Here is a 14,644-nt window from a genome sequence, read left to right on the forward strand (position 1 = left end):
ACTGAAGTTAGGGAATCCCTCTCCACTCTTCCTTCCACGCTTCCTTCCATACCAGCTGAGGCTTCCGATGTCCAACCTGGGCCTTCCAGCCAGGAAGAAGTGGAGGAGCCCAGCTGGAGTCAGGTATAGCATTCTTCTACAGATTTCTGGGCAATAAAGAAATGATGTTTACTAGATGTTATTATTGATCACTAATTGCTGCTTGAAAGTGTTTTACATATATATACACAGTAGTGGGCACCCAAAATTGGGACAAGAATGAAAACTGCTGGGCTCAGAAGGATAGTCTGTTATATTTGTTAACATTCAATTTGCAGCAGTCAGGAGGTGAAAATTGTGTGTGATTGATGTAAAAAATACTAAAAAAAATGTCCCTTTTTCATACACAGGAAGACCTCAGCCAGGAGGAGGCTGTGGAATGTGGCAGTTAGGAGGAGGCGGGGATTAGTGGCAGCCAGGAGGAGGCGGGGCTAAGTGTCAGCCAAGAGAAGCCTGGGACAAGTCGCAGCCTGACTGAGTCTCAGGTCCCTCCCCTCCGCCTGCCATATAAAAGGCCAAGGAAGGCCACTCCCAGTCCTGTGCAGGATTCAGCGTACAGGCTGATCCAGGAGGCTTCGGTGTCCCTCAGAGCCTTCCCCACTCCTGAAGAGGCCTTTGCCTGCATGGCTGCCACCAAATTGCAGGGCATGCAGGAGGGCCAACGCAAGATTTCTGAGGACCTGATTTATAAAGTCCTTCGTAAGGGGGAGAGTGGGGAACTGACACCCAAGATGGATGTCATTGAGATGGACCATCCTCCTCCTCCTCCTCCTCCTGCTGCCACAACTCCACCACCACAGCCAAAGCCTGTAAGGAAGCGTGGAAAGAAGACCTGAGAGTGATGGCCCTGGGTTCAGTCTGGTCTGACAGAAGATGCAGTCTCTCGTATGACGACAGCCTGGGGACACAGATGTCATCTGCTGCTTTCCGGATCTCTGGGACTTCTGGACCAGACTGCCCTCCCTTATGATATGGACTCCTCAGGCCACCAATTTTGCTTTTAAATAATTGATGTCTGCCCTGGGAGTCCAAGGCTTCGCCCACTTCTGCAGTTTCTCCAGCGTTGCCTCCCTCTTTGTTTATAGTTGTGACCCCTTAATAAAATATTTTTAGGTAAATTCTACTCTCCTGTGTGTGTTTTCATCAAAAAAGGACAGTTTGTTGGTGAGTATTCAGGTACATTTCTAAAGTACAATGTGAAATTAACAAGGGACAACAACACCAAACAATCTCCTCCTACAGATTAAATAGAACAACATATCAATGGTGTTGTGGTAACTTGTCACAAAAAACACACAAACATTTTCGGGAGTATAAATCAAAATCACCAAAAAAAATAAAAAATAAAAAGAGAAACACAAAAAAAGATTCTACATTAAAGTAAAAAAAAAAAAAAAAAAATATGTTGTCAGATGTGAGAAATCAAAATATATTGAGGGAAACCCGATAAATAGTAACGAAAAAAGTTTGTGAGAAGTGTGTGTGAATATGAGCATCAAAACGACTTAATTCTTGTCACATTATAAAGAAGAAGAGAGTGCGCTGTATTAAACCATTTTGAACATTGCAGCGTGACAAAAGTGCTTTATCCATTACAAACGCTAAGTTTACCAGAACGAGCTGTCCCGTGTCGGAATTTCTTCTGAGCATGCGTGGCACTTTGTGCGTCGGAACAGGCCACACACGGTCGGAATTGACGCGATCGGATTTTGTTGTCGGAAAATTTTATCTCCTGCTGTCCAACTTTGTGTGTCGGAAAATCCGATGGAAAATGTCCGATGGCGCCCACACACGGTCGGAATTTCCGACAACACGCTCCGATCGGACAATGTCCATCGGAAAATCCGACCGTGTGTATGGGGCATAACAGTCCTAGGTACACATCCTGCGCTGTGCTTTCAGTATAATGAGTAGTTCAGGACACAGCTTCTTTCGTTTTTCTGGCCAGCCATTGCACATGACACAAGTTAGTTTTTCTAGGACTTTATCCTGTTTGGTGTCTTGTCTTATCTTCTCCAGCCATACATCCCATATTGGAATGTTCGCTAATACTTTAAGTGCCTGTTCTTCAAATTCAGGTTCATCTCGTGCTTCATGTCCTTCTAGAAACACCCTAGACAGGGTATCTGCCCTGGGAATTTCGTTTCCAGGCTTATACTTTACTGTGAGATCATACTGCTGTAATTTCATAACCATCCACTGCAGACGTGGAGGTGTAGAAGCTAGTGATTTCTGTAGAATGTACTGCAATGGCTTGTGGTCTGTTTCCACAACTACCGGGCAACCATATATGTCCTGGTGAAATTTCTCACATCCATTCACAATAGCCAGCATCTCTTTCTCAATTTGGGCATAATTGGCTTGGGTTGTGGTCAATGCTTGTGAAGCATATGACACAGGATGTCCTTGTTGAGTCAGTACAGCACCTAACCCAAACAGGGATGCATTCACTTGAAGTACAGTGTCACAGTTTACATCAAAATATTTCAGTATTGGCCCTGGATGTTTAGTGATCAGTTTTTGCACTTTGTCGAAAGTCTTTTCCATGTTTACATCCCAACACCAAACAGCATCCTTCTGTAGCAGTGCATGTAGCGGTGCTATCTGTTGAGCAAGGCCCTGAGAGAATTTGGATAGATTGTTTAAAATACCTAGTGATGTCTCCAGCTCCTTTTTAGAGGTTGGGGCCTTCATGTTAAGAACTGCTGTAATCTTCTTCGGATCAGGCTTCAAGCCCTCTTTGGTTAGTAGGTGTGCAAAATATGTAACTTCTTCTACCCCAATTTGCATTATGTTTGGATTGAGTGTAAGATTCTTCTCACGACACCAATTGAGCAAAGCAGTAAGGTTTTTGTCATGTTCCATTTGATCCTTTCCATAGACCAGCAAATCATCAACTATTACTTCAACACCCTGTAGACCAGCGATCAATTTGTGTGATTTCTTTTGAAATATTTCCTGTGCAGATGCTATGCCGAAAGGTACCCTTGTGAAGCGCCATCGAACAAAGGGGAGTTAAAAGTGGTCAAGTAACTGCTGGCTTTATCAAGATGCAATTGCCAGTAACCCAAATGGGCGCCTAGTACACTAAATACGGTTGCTCCTACTAGCTTGTGCACTATATCCTCTATGGTGGGGAGTTTGTAGTGTTCTCTCATTATGACTTTATTCAAATCACATGGGTCAATGCATATACAAATTGCACCTGTGTTCTTCTTCTCCACCACAACCATAGACCTGAGCCATTCCGATGGTTCTGTGACCTTTTTTACTACTCCCAGCTTCTCCATTCTAGTGAGTTCTTGTCTGACTTTATTCACAAGAGTTAAAGGTATTCTGCTTGGGGCATGAATGACATGCTGTGCACCCTCTTTTATACGTATGCGGCTTACACCCGGGAGGCACCCCAGGCCCTTGAATAGATCACAGTACTCACGTTTAATGTCAGCCTCTGTCAGACCTTTGTGCCCACTATCCACAGTCATTATGATCTTCACAAGTCCAATCTCTTTACTTGTTCTGAGACCTAGCACAACTGGGGCTTGTGTTTCTATCACAAACAATTGTAAAACCTTTTCAGATCCCTTGTATGAACATTTTGCATAACAGTGACCCATTACTTTCAGCTTATCACCACCATATCCCATTAGTTTCGGTAGGTCCTGAGTCTCTAAGGGGGATTCATTACTGAGGTGTTCCAGGTATATGTGGCTTGGCACACAATTTACTTGTGCTCCTGTATCTGTTTTGAATGTGATTGGAGTTTTGTTAGCCCCTATCTGTAATGTTACAGTTGCTTCATCTACAGACTGATGTGTTTTTTGTACTGCTGCAAGATATATTGGGGTGAAGTCTGAATCTGACCCTGCATTGTCATCATTGTCCTCTATGGCACTTCCGGTTTGTGAAGACAATTTACACGCCCTGGCAAAATGTCCTCTTTCCTTGCATGTATTGCATATCTGCCCCCTTGTCGGACAGACACTATTTTTATGGTGCATGTTTCCATAATATCCACACGCTTCTTGTGTGTTACTTGTCCCAGTGCCATAGGTGTTCTTTATTCCTTTGTGTGTTCTTTCTTGCCCATATCTGCTGCTGTGATGTTCTATAGCATTAATCTGGAGCTGTGTTCCTTCCAGTAGCTGCATGTCCTTTCTTGAAATTTCATATGCTCTGGCAATTCTTATGGCTTTCTCAAGATTTAAGTCTTCTTCCTGCAGCAGCTTTTCCTGAACTTTTTTAAACTTACTGCCCATCAGAATGCGTTCTTTTATCATATCTCCAGCATCATAGAAAGCACAGTCTTTGGCAAGCAAGAGCAGCTGTGTTACCCATTCATCCACAGACTCACCTCCACACTGCTTCCTCTGATAAAACAGTTTCCTTTGCACTGTGGAGTTTCTCCTTGGGTTGCAGTACGCCTCAAACTTTGCAAACAGTTCCTCTGTTTTCTTTTTGTCCTCTGCAGTGATCTCCCCACTTGCTTGCCAGGCTTGGCAACATCATGTCCTTTTTGTCCCACACATATCAGAAAGTGAGCTGCTTTCTGCTGATCAGACCATTTGTCTGCATCTGGTCCTGCAAACACAAGCTCTATTAGCTCCCTCCATTGTGACCAGTTTTCAGATACATTCCCTGATTCCAAATCCAGGGATGGAATGTTCTTTGTGTTGCTGTTTGCTGCCATAATTCTTCTCACCCCACTTCTGGTACCATGTGATGATTTAACACCAAGAATAGGCAGACAGCAAGAGCTTTAACACGAGCCTGGTGTTTATTCAGCAGCATCCATCTTACAGAACTCTCCACAGCTCCCCACCCCCAGATCACATGACCAAAACTGTTAACTGTTTCCTAACATGCATAAGGAACTAGGCATAACAATTGAACTTGAATTATAACATAAAGTATACACATCATTACAGAAGGTGCCAACATTTTTTCTTCCTAGTGTTCTACTCCTGTAGGTGTTGCTATAAAACCCTGTTTGGTCATGGATAAAGAAGAGGCTGTGTGTCAATGAACATAAGAAATCTTCCTTTATCTTCATAGAATGCAAGAAGGTAAACAAAATCTTCAGCCTTTAGAACCACTTTAAGTGATATTACATATAAGAACTAGGAATATATACATCTTTGTATGTTTCTGATTATTAATTGACAACCACCAAATCTCCTCTATCATTCAGGAACAAATCATCATGATTCCCAGTCCTGTGATCACTATGAAATCTCTGACATGGTGATCATATAGTATTATTCACAAACACATCTGTTGGGTTATGATGTCACAATACCTCCCACAGATAGAAGCATTTTGACATATGAAGTTGGCAGGCCACAGTTTTTAAAGGGCAATACAGTAGTCCATTGGTGAGAACACGTTTTATAGATCCATTTCCTGCAATGAGCTTCTGGCCGTGGAATAAAATGGAATACAATTTAGTGTTCAAGAACTATGAACCTGGTAACAGAAGACAGACCCCAGATCCAGTATAATCGGTGTACATAGATCATCATTTTAATTTCTAAAGATTCAGATCTAGAAGTCCTCAGTGGAGTAGATGTACAAATGAAGTGTAATTATTCCAACACCATCTCCGCACCTTACACAAAGTGATTCCTGTGATAGATACACTACGGGTTTTATTTACCTTTCAGCTCCGGAGTCAGGGAATGTCCGAGTTCATCCAGCAGAATCTGATCCGGCAGACCCTCACCTATAGAGAGGAATATAAGATGATGGCTCTGAGTCATGTATGATTGAAGCCAACTATTCACATACACCAAGCTACACATTACAATTATGTCCAAGCAGCAGAATATAATGATTCCTATGTTACATGTAACATGTCAGAGTAAAGTTCTCCATATTCTGAGCATATATAAATATACAGAAGTGATCTGATTAAGATTGTGTTCTGAATAAGTGTAAAAAATAGAGTTGGAGTGTGATATTGGAGTAGAGAGAGATATAAAAGGGTTCTCTTCATTGCTACTAGCAAGTTAGTGTGCTATAGTGTGCTACAGTGTAGAATGATAATAGTGATAGTTTAGTGTTTCAGGCCGTGTTTACTGTAGTATATTAAGGTGAATTAGCGCACGTTTACTGCAGTATATTGAGGTGGGTTTGTGTATGTTTACTGCAGTATATTACATTTTTACACACAGTACCTGACCGCGAGAATGTGTCTCCAGCACGATTCCATCGCACTGGTTTTCGGCGACAGGGTACTGTACATCTCGCACTGGCTCGCTCATCAGGAAAGGAAAACTGTGTTTTTTCCTTTCCCGATGAGCGACAAGCATTGCTGACAGGTGTCTGGTATGAATCATGAGGGGGAACGCCGCGCCAAAATTTTAAATAAAAAAACGGCATGGGTTCCCCTCCTGGGGCATACCAGGCCCTTAAGTCTGGTATGGATTTTAAGGGGAACCCCCTACGCTGAAAAAACAGCGTGGGGGTCCCCCCAAAATCCATACCAGACCCTTATCCGAGGACACAGCCCAGCCGGTCAGGAAAGGGGGTGGGGACAAGCAAGTGCCCCCAATCCTGAACCATACCAGGCTGCATGCCCTCAACATGGGTGTGGTCGCTTTTGAGGGCTTATTGGAATCTGGAAGCCCCCTTTAGTAAGGGGGCCCCCAGATCCTGGCCCCCCACCCCATGTGAATGAGTATTGGGTACATCGTACCCCTATCCATTCACCTGGGAGAAAAAGTGTCAATAAAACAAACACACTAGACAGGTTTTAAACTAATTTATTAGGCAGCTCCGGGGGTTTTCTTCTGACTTTGGGGGTCTTCTTCTGACTTCTTCACTCTCTTCTCCCAGTGTCTGGCTTTTTTCCCGCTCTCTGACCTCTTCTCCTGGTGTCCAGTTCTTCTCCCGCTCTCCGGTTCTTCTGCCAGGCTCCTCCATAATCTTCTGCTCTTTTGCTGCTCTTTTGCTAGTGGTGGCCCGGTCTTCTCTGTCGTTTTGTTCCCTCTTCTCTTCTTCTAATGTTGACACAACGCTCTCTCCCACTGTAATGCTGTGTGCGAGGTGCGCAACGACTTATATAGGCATGGGGCATGGTCACTGGGTGATGTCACCTGGTGACCCCGCCCCCTTATGACATCACAGTCCCGAGGCATGACACAAACAAATGTAGGGTGCCATCAGACCTGAGGAGCAATACTGCTGTCTGCAGGCGATATCCTCATGCCTTCTTACATTCACCTGATGCCCTCAACATTGGGATGGTGCTTTGGGGTAGCCCCCAAAACACCTTGTTCCCATGATGATGAGGACAAGGGCCTCATCCCCACAACCCTGGCCGGTGGTTGTGGGGGTCTGCGGGCGGGGGGCTTATCGGAATCTGGAAGCCCTCTTTAACAAGGCCCCCGCCCGCAGACCCCCACAACCACCGGCCAGGGTTGTGGGGATGAGGCTCTTGTCCTCATCATCATGGGGACAAGGTGTTTTGGGGGCTACCCCAAAGCACCCTCCCAATGTTGAGGGCATGTGGCCTGGTACGGTTCAGGAGGGGGGGTCGCACTCTCATCCCCCCCTCTTTTCCTGCGGCCTGCCAGGTTGCGTGCTCGGATAAGGGTCTGGTATGGATTTTTTGGGGGACCCCACGCCGTTTTTTTTTAAATTTTGGCCGGGGTTCCCCTTAATATCCATACCAGACCTGAAGGGCCTGGTATGGAATTTAGGGGGACTCCCACATCATTTTTTTTTTTTAATTTTGGTTCGGGGTTTCCCTGTGTTGAATTCCCATGCAGTTTTTATCAATAAACTTCTATGTGCATTGTCGGCAATGCAATAGCCGCGGGTAGTTTTAAATGGAATTTTTCCTTCGAAATGTCATTTTGCTGTCAGACTGTTCTAAACACGGGAAACATGCGCCCCTTTACAGGCATACTCTAAACACCCCCCAGGTACGAAATTTAAAGGGATATTACACTTTTATTGTTTGACTTTAAGCATTATTAAAATCACTGCTCCTAAAAAAACGGCCGTTTTTAAAACTTTTTTTTGCATTGATCCACGTCCCCTGGGGCAGGATCCAGGTCCCCAAACACTTTTTATGACAATAACTTGCATATAAGCCTTTAAAATTAGCACTTTTTATTATTCATGTTCGTGTCCCATAGACTTTAACGGTGTTCGCGTGTTTGAGCAAACTTTTTTCCTCTTCGCATGTTCTGGTGCGAACCGAACAGGGGGGTGTTCGGCTCATCCCTAGATTCTACCTATAACATACTTTCTAGGATGCCAACCCCTGGACTTACACCAGGAAACATATGCTTTCCAGACTCTAAAATAAAATGACTCTGGAAGCTGGCTTCCTTGCATTAACCACTTGCTTACTGGGCACTTAATCCCCCCTCCTGCCCAGACCGATTTTCAGCTTTCAGCGCTGACGCACTTTGAATGACAATTTTGCGGTCATACAACACTGTACCCAAATGAAATTTTTATAATTTTTTTCCCACAAATAGAGCTTTCTTTTGGTGGTATTTAATCACAGCTGGGTTTTTTTATTTTTTGCTAAACAAACAAAAAAGATGGAAATTTTTGAAAATAAAATCATGTTTAATAGTTTGTTATAAAATTTTGCAAACAGGTAATTTTTCTCCTTCATTGATATGCGCTGATGAGGCGGCACTGGTGGGCACTGATAGTCTGCACTGATGGGCACGGATAGGCACAGATGAGGCGGCACTGATAGGCACAGTTAAGGTGGCACTGATAGGCACAGTTAAGGCGGCACTGATAGGCACAGTTAAGGCAGCACTGATGGGGACAGATAAGGCGGTACTGATGGGCACAGATAAGGCGGCATTGATGGCCACTGATGGGCACTGATGGGTGGCACGGATGGGTGGCACGGATAGGTGGAACTGATGGGCACTGATAGGTACCACTGATGGGGGGCACTGATGGGCGGCACTAATGGGGGGCACTGATGGGTGGCACTGATGAGCAGTGATGGGCAGCACTGATGGGCACTGGTAGGTGATACTGATGGGCACTGATAGGTGGCACTGATGTGCAGCACTGTTGTTGCACTGAAGTGGGCGCTGATGGGTGGCACTGTGGGTACTGATTGATAGCACTGTGGGCACTGATGGGTGACACTGGTGGGCACTGGTAGGCGGCACTGCTGCCTATTGCTGTGTCACATTAGATCGCCGTGATCATGACTGATGTCTCGATCACGGCCTCCGGTGGTCAGGTTTTTTTTCCTCCTCACGCTGTCAGCACGAGGAGGAAAAATAGCCGATTACCGGCTCTGTTTACATCACATGATCAGCTGTCATTGGCTGACAGCTGATCATGTGGTAAGGGGTCGGGACTGACCCCTTACTCTGATCTGTGATCAGGCGAGTCTCATAGACTCGCTGATCAGAGAGCGCACCGCGCACGCCCTGCAGGGGGTGCGCAGGCCGCTCGTGAACGGGACAACGTCAATAGATGTAGTCCTGGCAATTTAGATCTGCGCTGTTGCCGTCATTTGGCAATGGCCCTGATCTGAAGGGGTTAATCAAGGTAGATATCACTGAGCCTGAAAGCCCATGATTCTTCAGAATGTGAGTTTCAATAGCCAAACAGTTAAATTCAGCAATTGTAAGGTAGGATGGAACACCAGTCCCTGCGTTAGCAGGTCTGGACATGGTGGTAGGTTCCATGGGGCCGCTACCGCCATCTTTAGGATTTCTGCATACCAAAATCTTCTGGGCCACGCTGGGGTCACAAGAACCAACAACTTCCTTTCTTGCTTGATCCTGCGAAGAAGTCGTGGTAGCAGCAGAATAGGAGGGAATGCATAAATCAGTGAGAACTGATCCCACGGGGTCACCAATGCATCTGTTCTGTATGTGAGTGGATCCCTTGTTCTTGACACAAAGTTGCTGACTTTGTTTTTGAACCTGGACACAAACAGATCTACATCCAGGATCCCCCATCTTTGGCATTGGCCAGGAGGATGTTTGGGTGAAGGGACCAGGGACAACTGCTAAAGACTCAAGTAGTCTGCATGACAATTCTCTACCCCTGGAATGAAGATTGCTGATATGCATGGCACATGCTTTTCTGCCCAGGTTAGGATATGGTTAACCTCTCCCTGGGCTACATGACTTTTGGTGCCCCCTTGGTGATTGATATAAGCCACTGCTGTGGCATTGTCGGATTGAATCCTGACAGGACAAATCTGCAATCTGAATATCCAGGCCCTTAGGGCTAGGCGTGCCGCCCAAATCTCTAGAATGTTGATGGGCAAGGTCCTTTCAGTTCTGGACTGTTTCCCTTGGACAGTCGCCTCTTTCAGGACTGCTCCCCAACCCGCAAGGCTGTCAGCTGTTGTTACCACTTTCCAGGTAACTGGTAAGAAGGATTTCCCCTTCTGCAGATTCTTGGATATCCTCCACCAACTGAGGCTCTGGCGCACCCTTTGGCGACAGACGCATTGGAAAATCTAGTGCTTGGACCTTCTTGTTCCAGGTAGACAGGATACTGTTTTGCAGCAGTCTTGAATGAGACTGAGTAGAGGAATCGCTTCAAATGAAGCCACCATCTTTCCCAACAACCTCATGCAAAGGCGAATAGAAGGACCCTTCTTTACCCTGACCACCTGAACCAGCTCCTTTATGGAACTGGTTTTTGCCTGGGGTAAAAACACCCTCTTCTGGGCTGTATCTATAACCAGACCCAAGTACTCTTATGCCCTGAACACACGGTCAGACTTTCCGACGGAAAATATGCGATTGGAGCTTGTTGTCGGAAAGACATCACCACATTCTTACGTTCTCATCTCCACATCTCTGCCTCTCTTTGCAGTCCGCCTTGCTTTTATATCCAACATCACCGAAGCTATGACAAACAGGAAGTGATGGCTACAACAGCCAATCACTCGCTCAATACATAATGACATCACAGGAAATGACCATATAAGGACATGACCAAATAAAGACATGACTTTCAACACAGGAAAATACAACAACCAATGAACAATGACTACAGGAGTCTTGTGGGCGTGTCTGAGCAGAGACAGGGTGCATGCATGTTTTTAGAAGCCACATGGCTTTCAAACATGGACTCCGTCTCCGACCATAACAACTCAAAAGACTCCCGTATTTCCGTTGATAGGAATCCCTATTATACATTGTTCCAGAGAACAATGTATACCTGGATTATTCTACTGTCTTTGTGGATGAGAGATTATCGGCAGGTGTACACTCATTGGGCCACAAATATGTTGATCAGGCACACAGGGGCAACATGAGCGCACACTCGTTAAACCGATAATGTCTTTGCAGAGCGAACACACCCCCACCAGACGATCATTCTGTGCATTGCACAGGGGCCCTTAGCTGGCAGACATGTCCCCACTCCGCAAACATTTCTCTACATCCCCAAAGAGCTTTTCACTACCAAACGGATCTCAACCAACATCAGTCTGCCCCAGTAAGCTCTTTAGAGCGGCCTGCGAGAGAACGTACACTGGGAGACCCTTATGAAGATACATTAAAATACATCTTCATAAAATTTTCCACAACAATTGTGGTGACCATACTTTGATCTAAGCGGGCTACCGACCTGTCTATCAAGAGCAGGTCCACTAGGTATGCTACAATTGTTATACCTTGAGTCCTTAATCTGGCCAGAGGAAGGGCCAGAAGTTTTGTAAACACCCGAGGTGCAGTAGCTAGACCGAAAGGCAGGGCTACAAACTGAAAATGGAGCCTTTCTACTTTGAAACGCAGATATTTCTGGTGAGCGGGGAAAATAGGCACATGCAGGTATGCATCCCTGATGGAAGCCAGAAGTTCTCCTCCTTGTAGGATGGAGACAACAGATCGGATTGACCCCATGTGAAAAGAGCGGATATTTAGGAACCAATTTAGATCCTTGAGATCTAGAATGCGTCTGACATCCCCATTTGATTTTGGCACCGTGAATAGGCTTGAAAAACCCGAAACCCTGCTCCTTCGTGGGTACCGCCATGATCCCCTTTTTGAGACAAAAATTTGGTCTAATGCTTGAAAGAGAGACTTCTTTTTCTCTGCATCCTTGGACATTTGACCTGAGGAAAACAAGGAGACGGGCTCAGAACTCTAGTCTGTAACCTAGAGCTATTGTGGAGACCACCCATCTGTCTCGAAATTCTTCCTACCAGACCCTTGAGAACTGCAGAAGTTTTTCCCCCACTTGAACGAGCAGGGGCGCCCCTTCATAAAGAGGCTTTAGCATTCTGTCTTGTAGGTTTCCTCCCCCAGGACTTCTTTTGTCCCTGGGGTTGACCCTAAGGTTTACCTCTTGAACCTGACAGTGGAGGCTGTCATGACTGCCTGGAGGCTGATGCCCCTGGCACTAGAGAAAGATCCCGTTTAAATGAGGGACATTTACTCCTTTTCTTAACTGGCAAAAGGGTACTTTTCCCACTTGATATCCTTTGGAAATATTTGTCCAAATCATCCCCAAACAGCTTTTCACTGCGGAAAGGAAAACCAGCCAGGAGCTTTTTGCATGGCACTTTGACTGACCACTTTTCAACCATAAGATTCTACGCATATGCACCAACCCAAGCATCGAGAGGTTTGAAGAATAGAATCTTTGATTGCGTCAATTGCAAAACACAAAGCTGCTGGCAGCTTGGCTAAATCCTGGGCCTGCTGTTCAGGGAAAGCCTTGAGCACCTCTTTCAAATGGTCTCTCAAGGATTAGCATACCTCAATTGCCACCAATACAGGTTGAGCTACTGAACCTGCCAAAGAAAAAATGTTTTTTAACAGGAATTCAATTTTTTTATCAGTTGCATTCCTAAGCATTTGTGCATTGTCAACCAGACAAGTCAAACCTATATTTACAGAGGATATAGCAGTGTCAATTGCTGGTATACTTTACCTCTTAGTAATTTTTTTCCTCCATAGGATAAAGTGTTAAAAAAAATTTTAGGAGGGAAAAATGCTTATCTGGGTGATCCCACTCAGAATACATAAGCTTTTCCAGCAATAAATGGACAGGAAAGGCACGCAAGCTTGAGGAGGCTTTTAGTGACCCAAACTTTAAATGTGGAGCGGACCATTTCAGTAAGAGATTACATCAGCAATTTCTCAGCTTGTGAAGCTTAAGAAGGTCCTTCCCCACCTTGATCCCTTGGAAGAGGAGTTATCAGTCTCATCACGGTCCCCTGAGGGGGATTCATCTTCCCTCTCCCACTGTTCCTCTGTTTGAGGGTCCTGGTGGTAGAAGGGGACCTAATGTGTTTTCTTCCACACTGTGTAGATTTGAATAAAACCGCTAACCTTTCCTTTAATCCAATCAATATCTGAGGTTAAAACCTCCTCAGTAAAATAGACAGGGGCTGAAATGTCGGAAGCAATTGCAACCCCTGACGACCCCGACGGCTCACTCTGACCAGCCTTCCTAGGCCCTAGGGGGGATGGCGTTGCAGAGGGAGGCCTTAGAGCCTGAGGGCGAACCCTTTAAGCCCTTGTTTTTTGGGGTACTTGTACCTCCCCTTCTGACCATAGTGCTAAGCACAAATGCAGAGATATTACCAGAAAATGCACCTACCGCTGAGCAAATAGTCCAGCAACTGCCGCTGCTATCAAGGCTCAGCCTGATGCTTAAGTAAAAGTGTCCTGGAGATGCCTGTGTCACCAACACTTACATGCCCCCCTGCTCTGTGTCCCTCCATCAGCTCAATGCACCTGCAAAAAGGTGCACTTATAGTCTGCACAGCCCCACGTTGTGGACGTTGAAGCATGCCAATGCCACGCTAAGCCACTCCCCCCCTCCGACTTCCCACTGTGCCCCCCCTTCACTTTTTTCAAAAAAGAATGCTTTCCCGCAAAAGCGGGACTCTGATCTGACTGGATCGGCATGCAGGGGGGGGGGGGCTGGTGTGTAGGAGAGGAGGAGAGCTGCTGGAAGAAAAACCACCATTCTATTGCAGTGGTGGTGGGCCATACAGCCGACTGACCCATGCTCCCTCGGCCTCCTGGAGAAAGAAATACTAGTCCAGTTGGGGGATTCCAAAAGAAAAGCCCCCCCTTCCAACTTCTTACCTGAGGCTTGGGCTGGAGGAAGCGTACAGCTTGTAATGACTAGGGATGAGCCGAACACCCCCCTGTTCGGTTCGCACCAGAACATGCGAACAGGAAAAAAGTTCGCTCAAACACGCGAACACCGTTAAAGTCTATGGGACACGAACATGAATAATAAAAAGTGCTAATTTTAAAGGCTTTTATGCAAGTTATTGTCATAAAAAGTGTTTGGGGACCCGGGTCCTGCCCCAGGGGACATGGATCAATGCAAAAAAAAGTTTTAAAAACGGCCGTTTTTTCAGGAGCAGTGATTTTAATAATGCTTAAAGTCAAACAATAAAAGTGTAATATCCCTTTAAATTTCATACCTGGGGGGTGTCTATAGTATGCCTGTAAAGGGGCGCATGTTTCCCGCGTTTAGAACAGTCTGACAGCAAAGTGACATTTCGAAAGAAAAATTCCATTTAAAACTACCCGCGGCTATTGCATTGCTGACAATACACATAGAAGTTCATTGATAAAAACGGCATGGGAATTCAACACAGGAAAACCACGAACCAAAA

The 14,644-nt window shown here is 45.5% G+C and overlaps 1 protein-coding gene across 1 annotated transcript in view; it reads right to left on the reverse strand.

Moving 5' to 3' along the window:
• Nucleotides 1–14,644, reverse strand: part of LOC141117755 (NACHT, LRR and PYD domains-containing protein 3-like) — a 646,257-nt gene that overhangs the window by 402,972 nt on the left and 228,641 nt on the right. Inside the window, exon 7 of the mRNA XM_073610770.1 lies at nt 5,696–5,761. Within this exon, the coding sequence (XP_073466871.1) occupies nt 5,696–5,761 (66 nt within the window). The remainder of the gene's footprint in view (nt 1–5,695; nt 5,762–14,644) is intronic.

This window comes from Aquarana catesbeiana, linkage group LG13 (assembly GCF_042186555.1).
Source record: "Aquarana catesbeiana isolate 2022-GZ linkage group LG13, ASM4218655v1, whole genome shotgun sequence".
NCBI classification, from domain to species: Eukaryota; Metazoa; Chordata; class Amphibia; order Anura; family Ranidae; genus Aquarana; species Aquarana catesbeiana.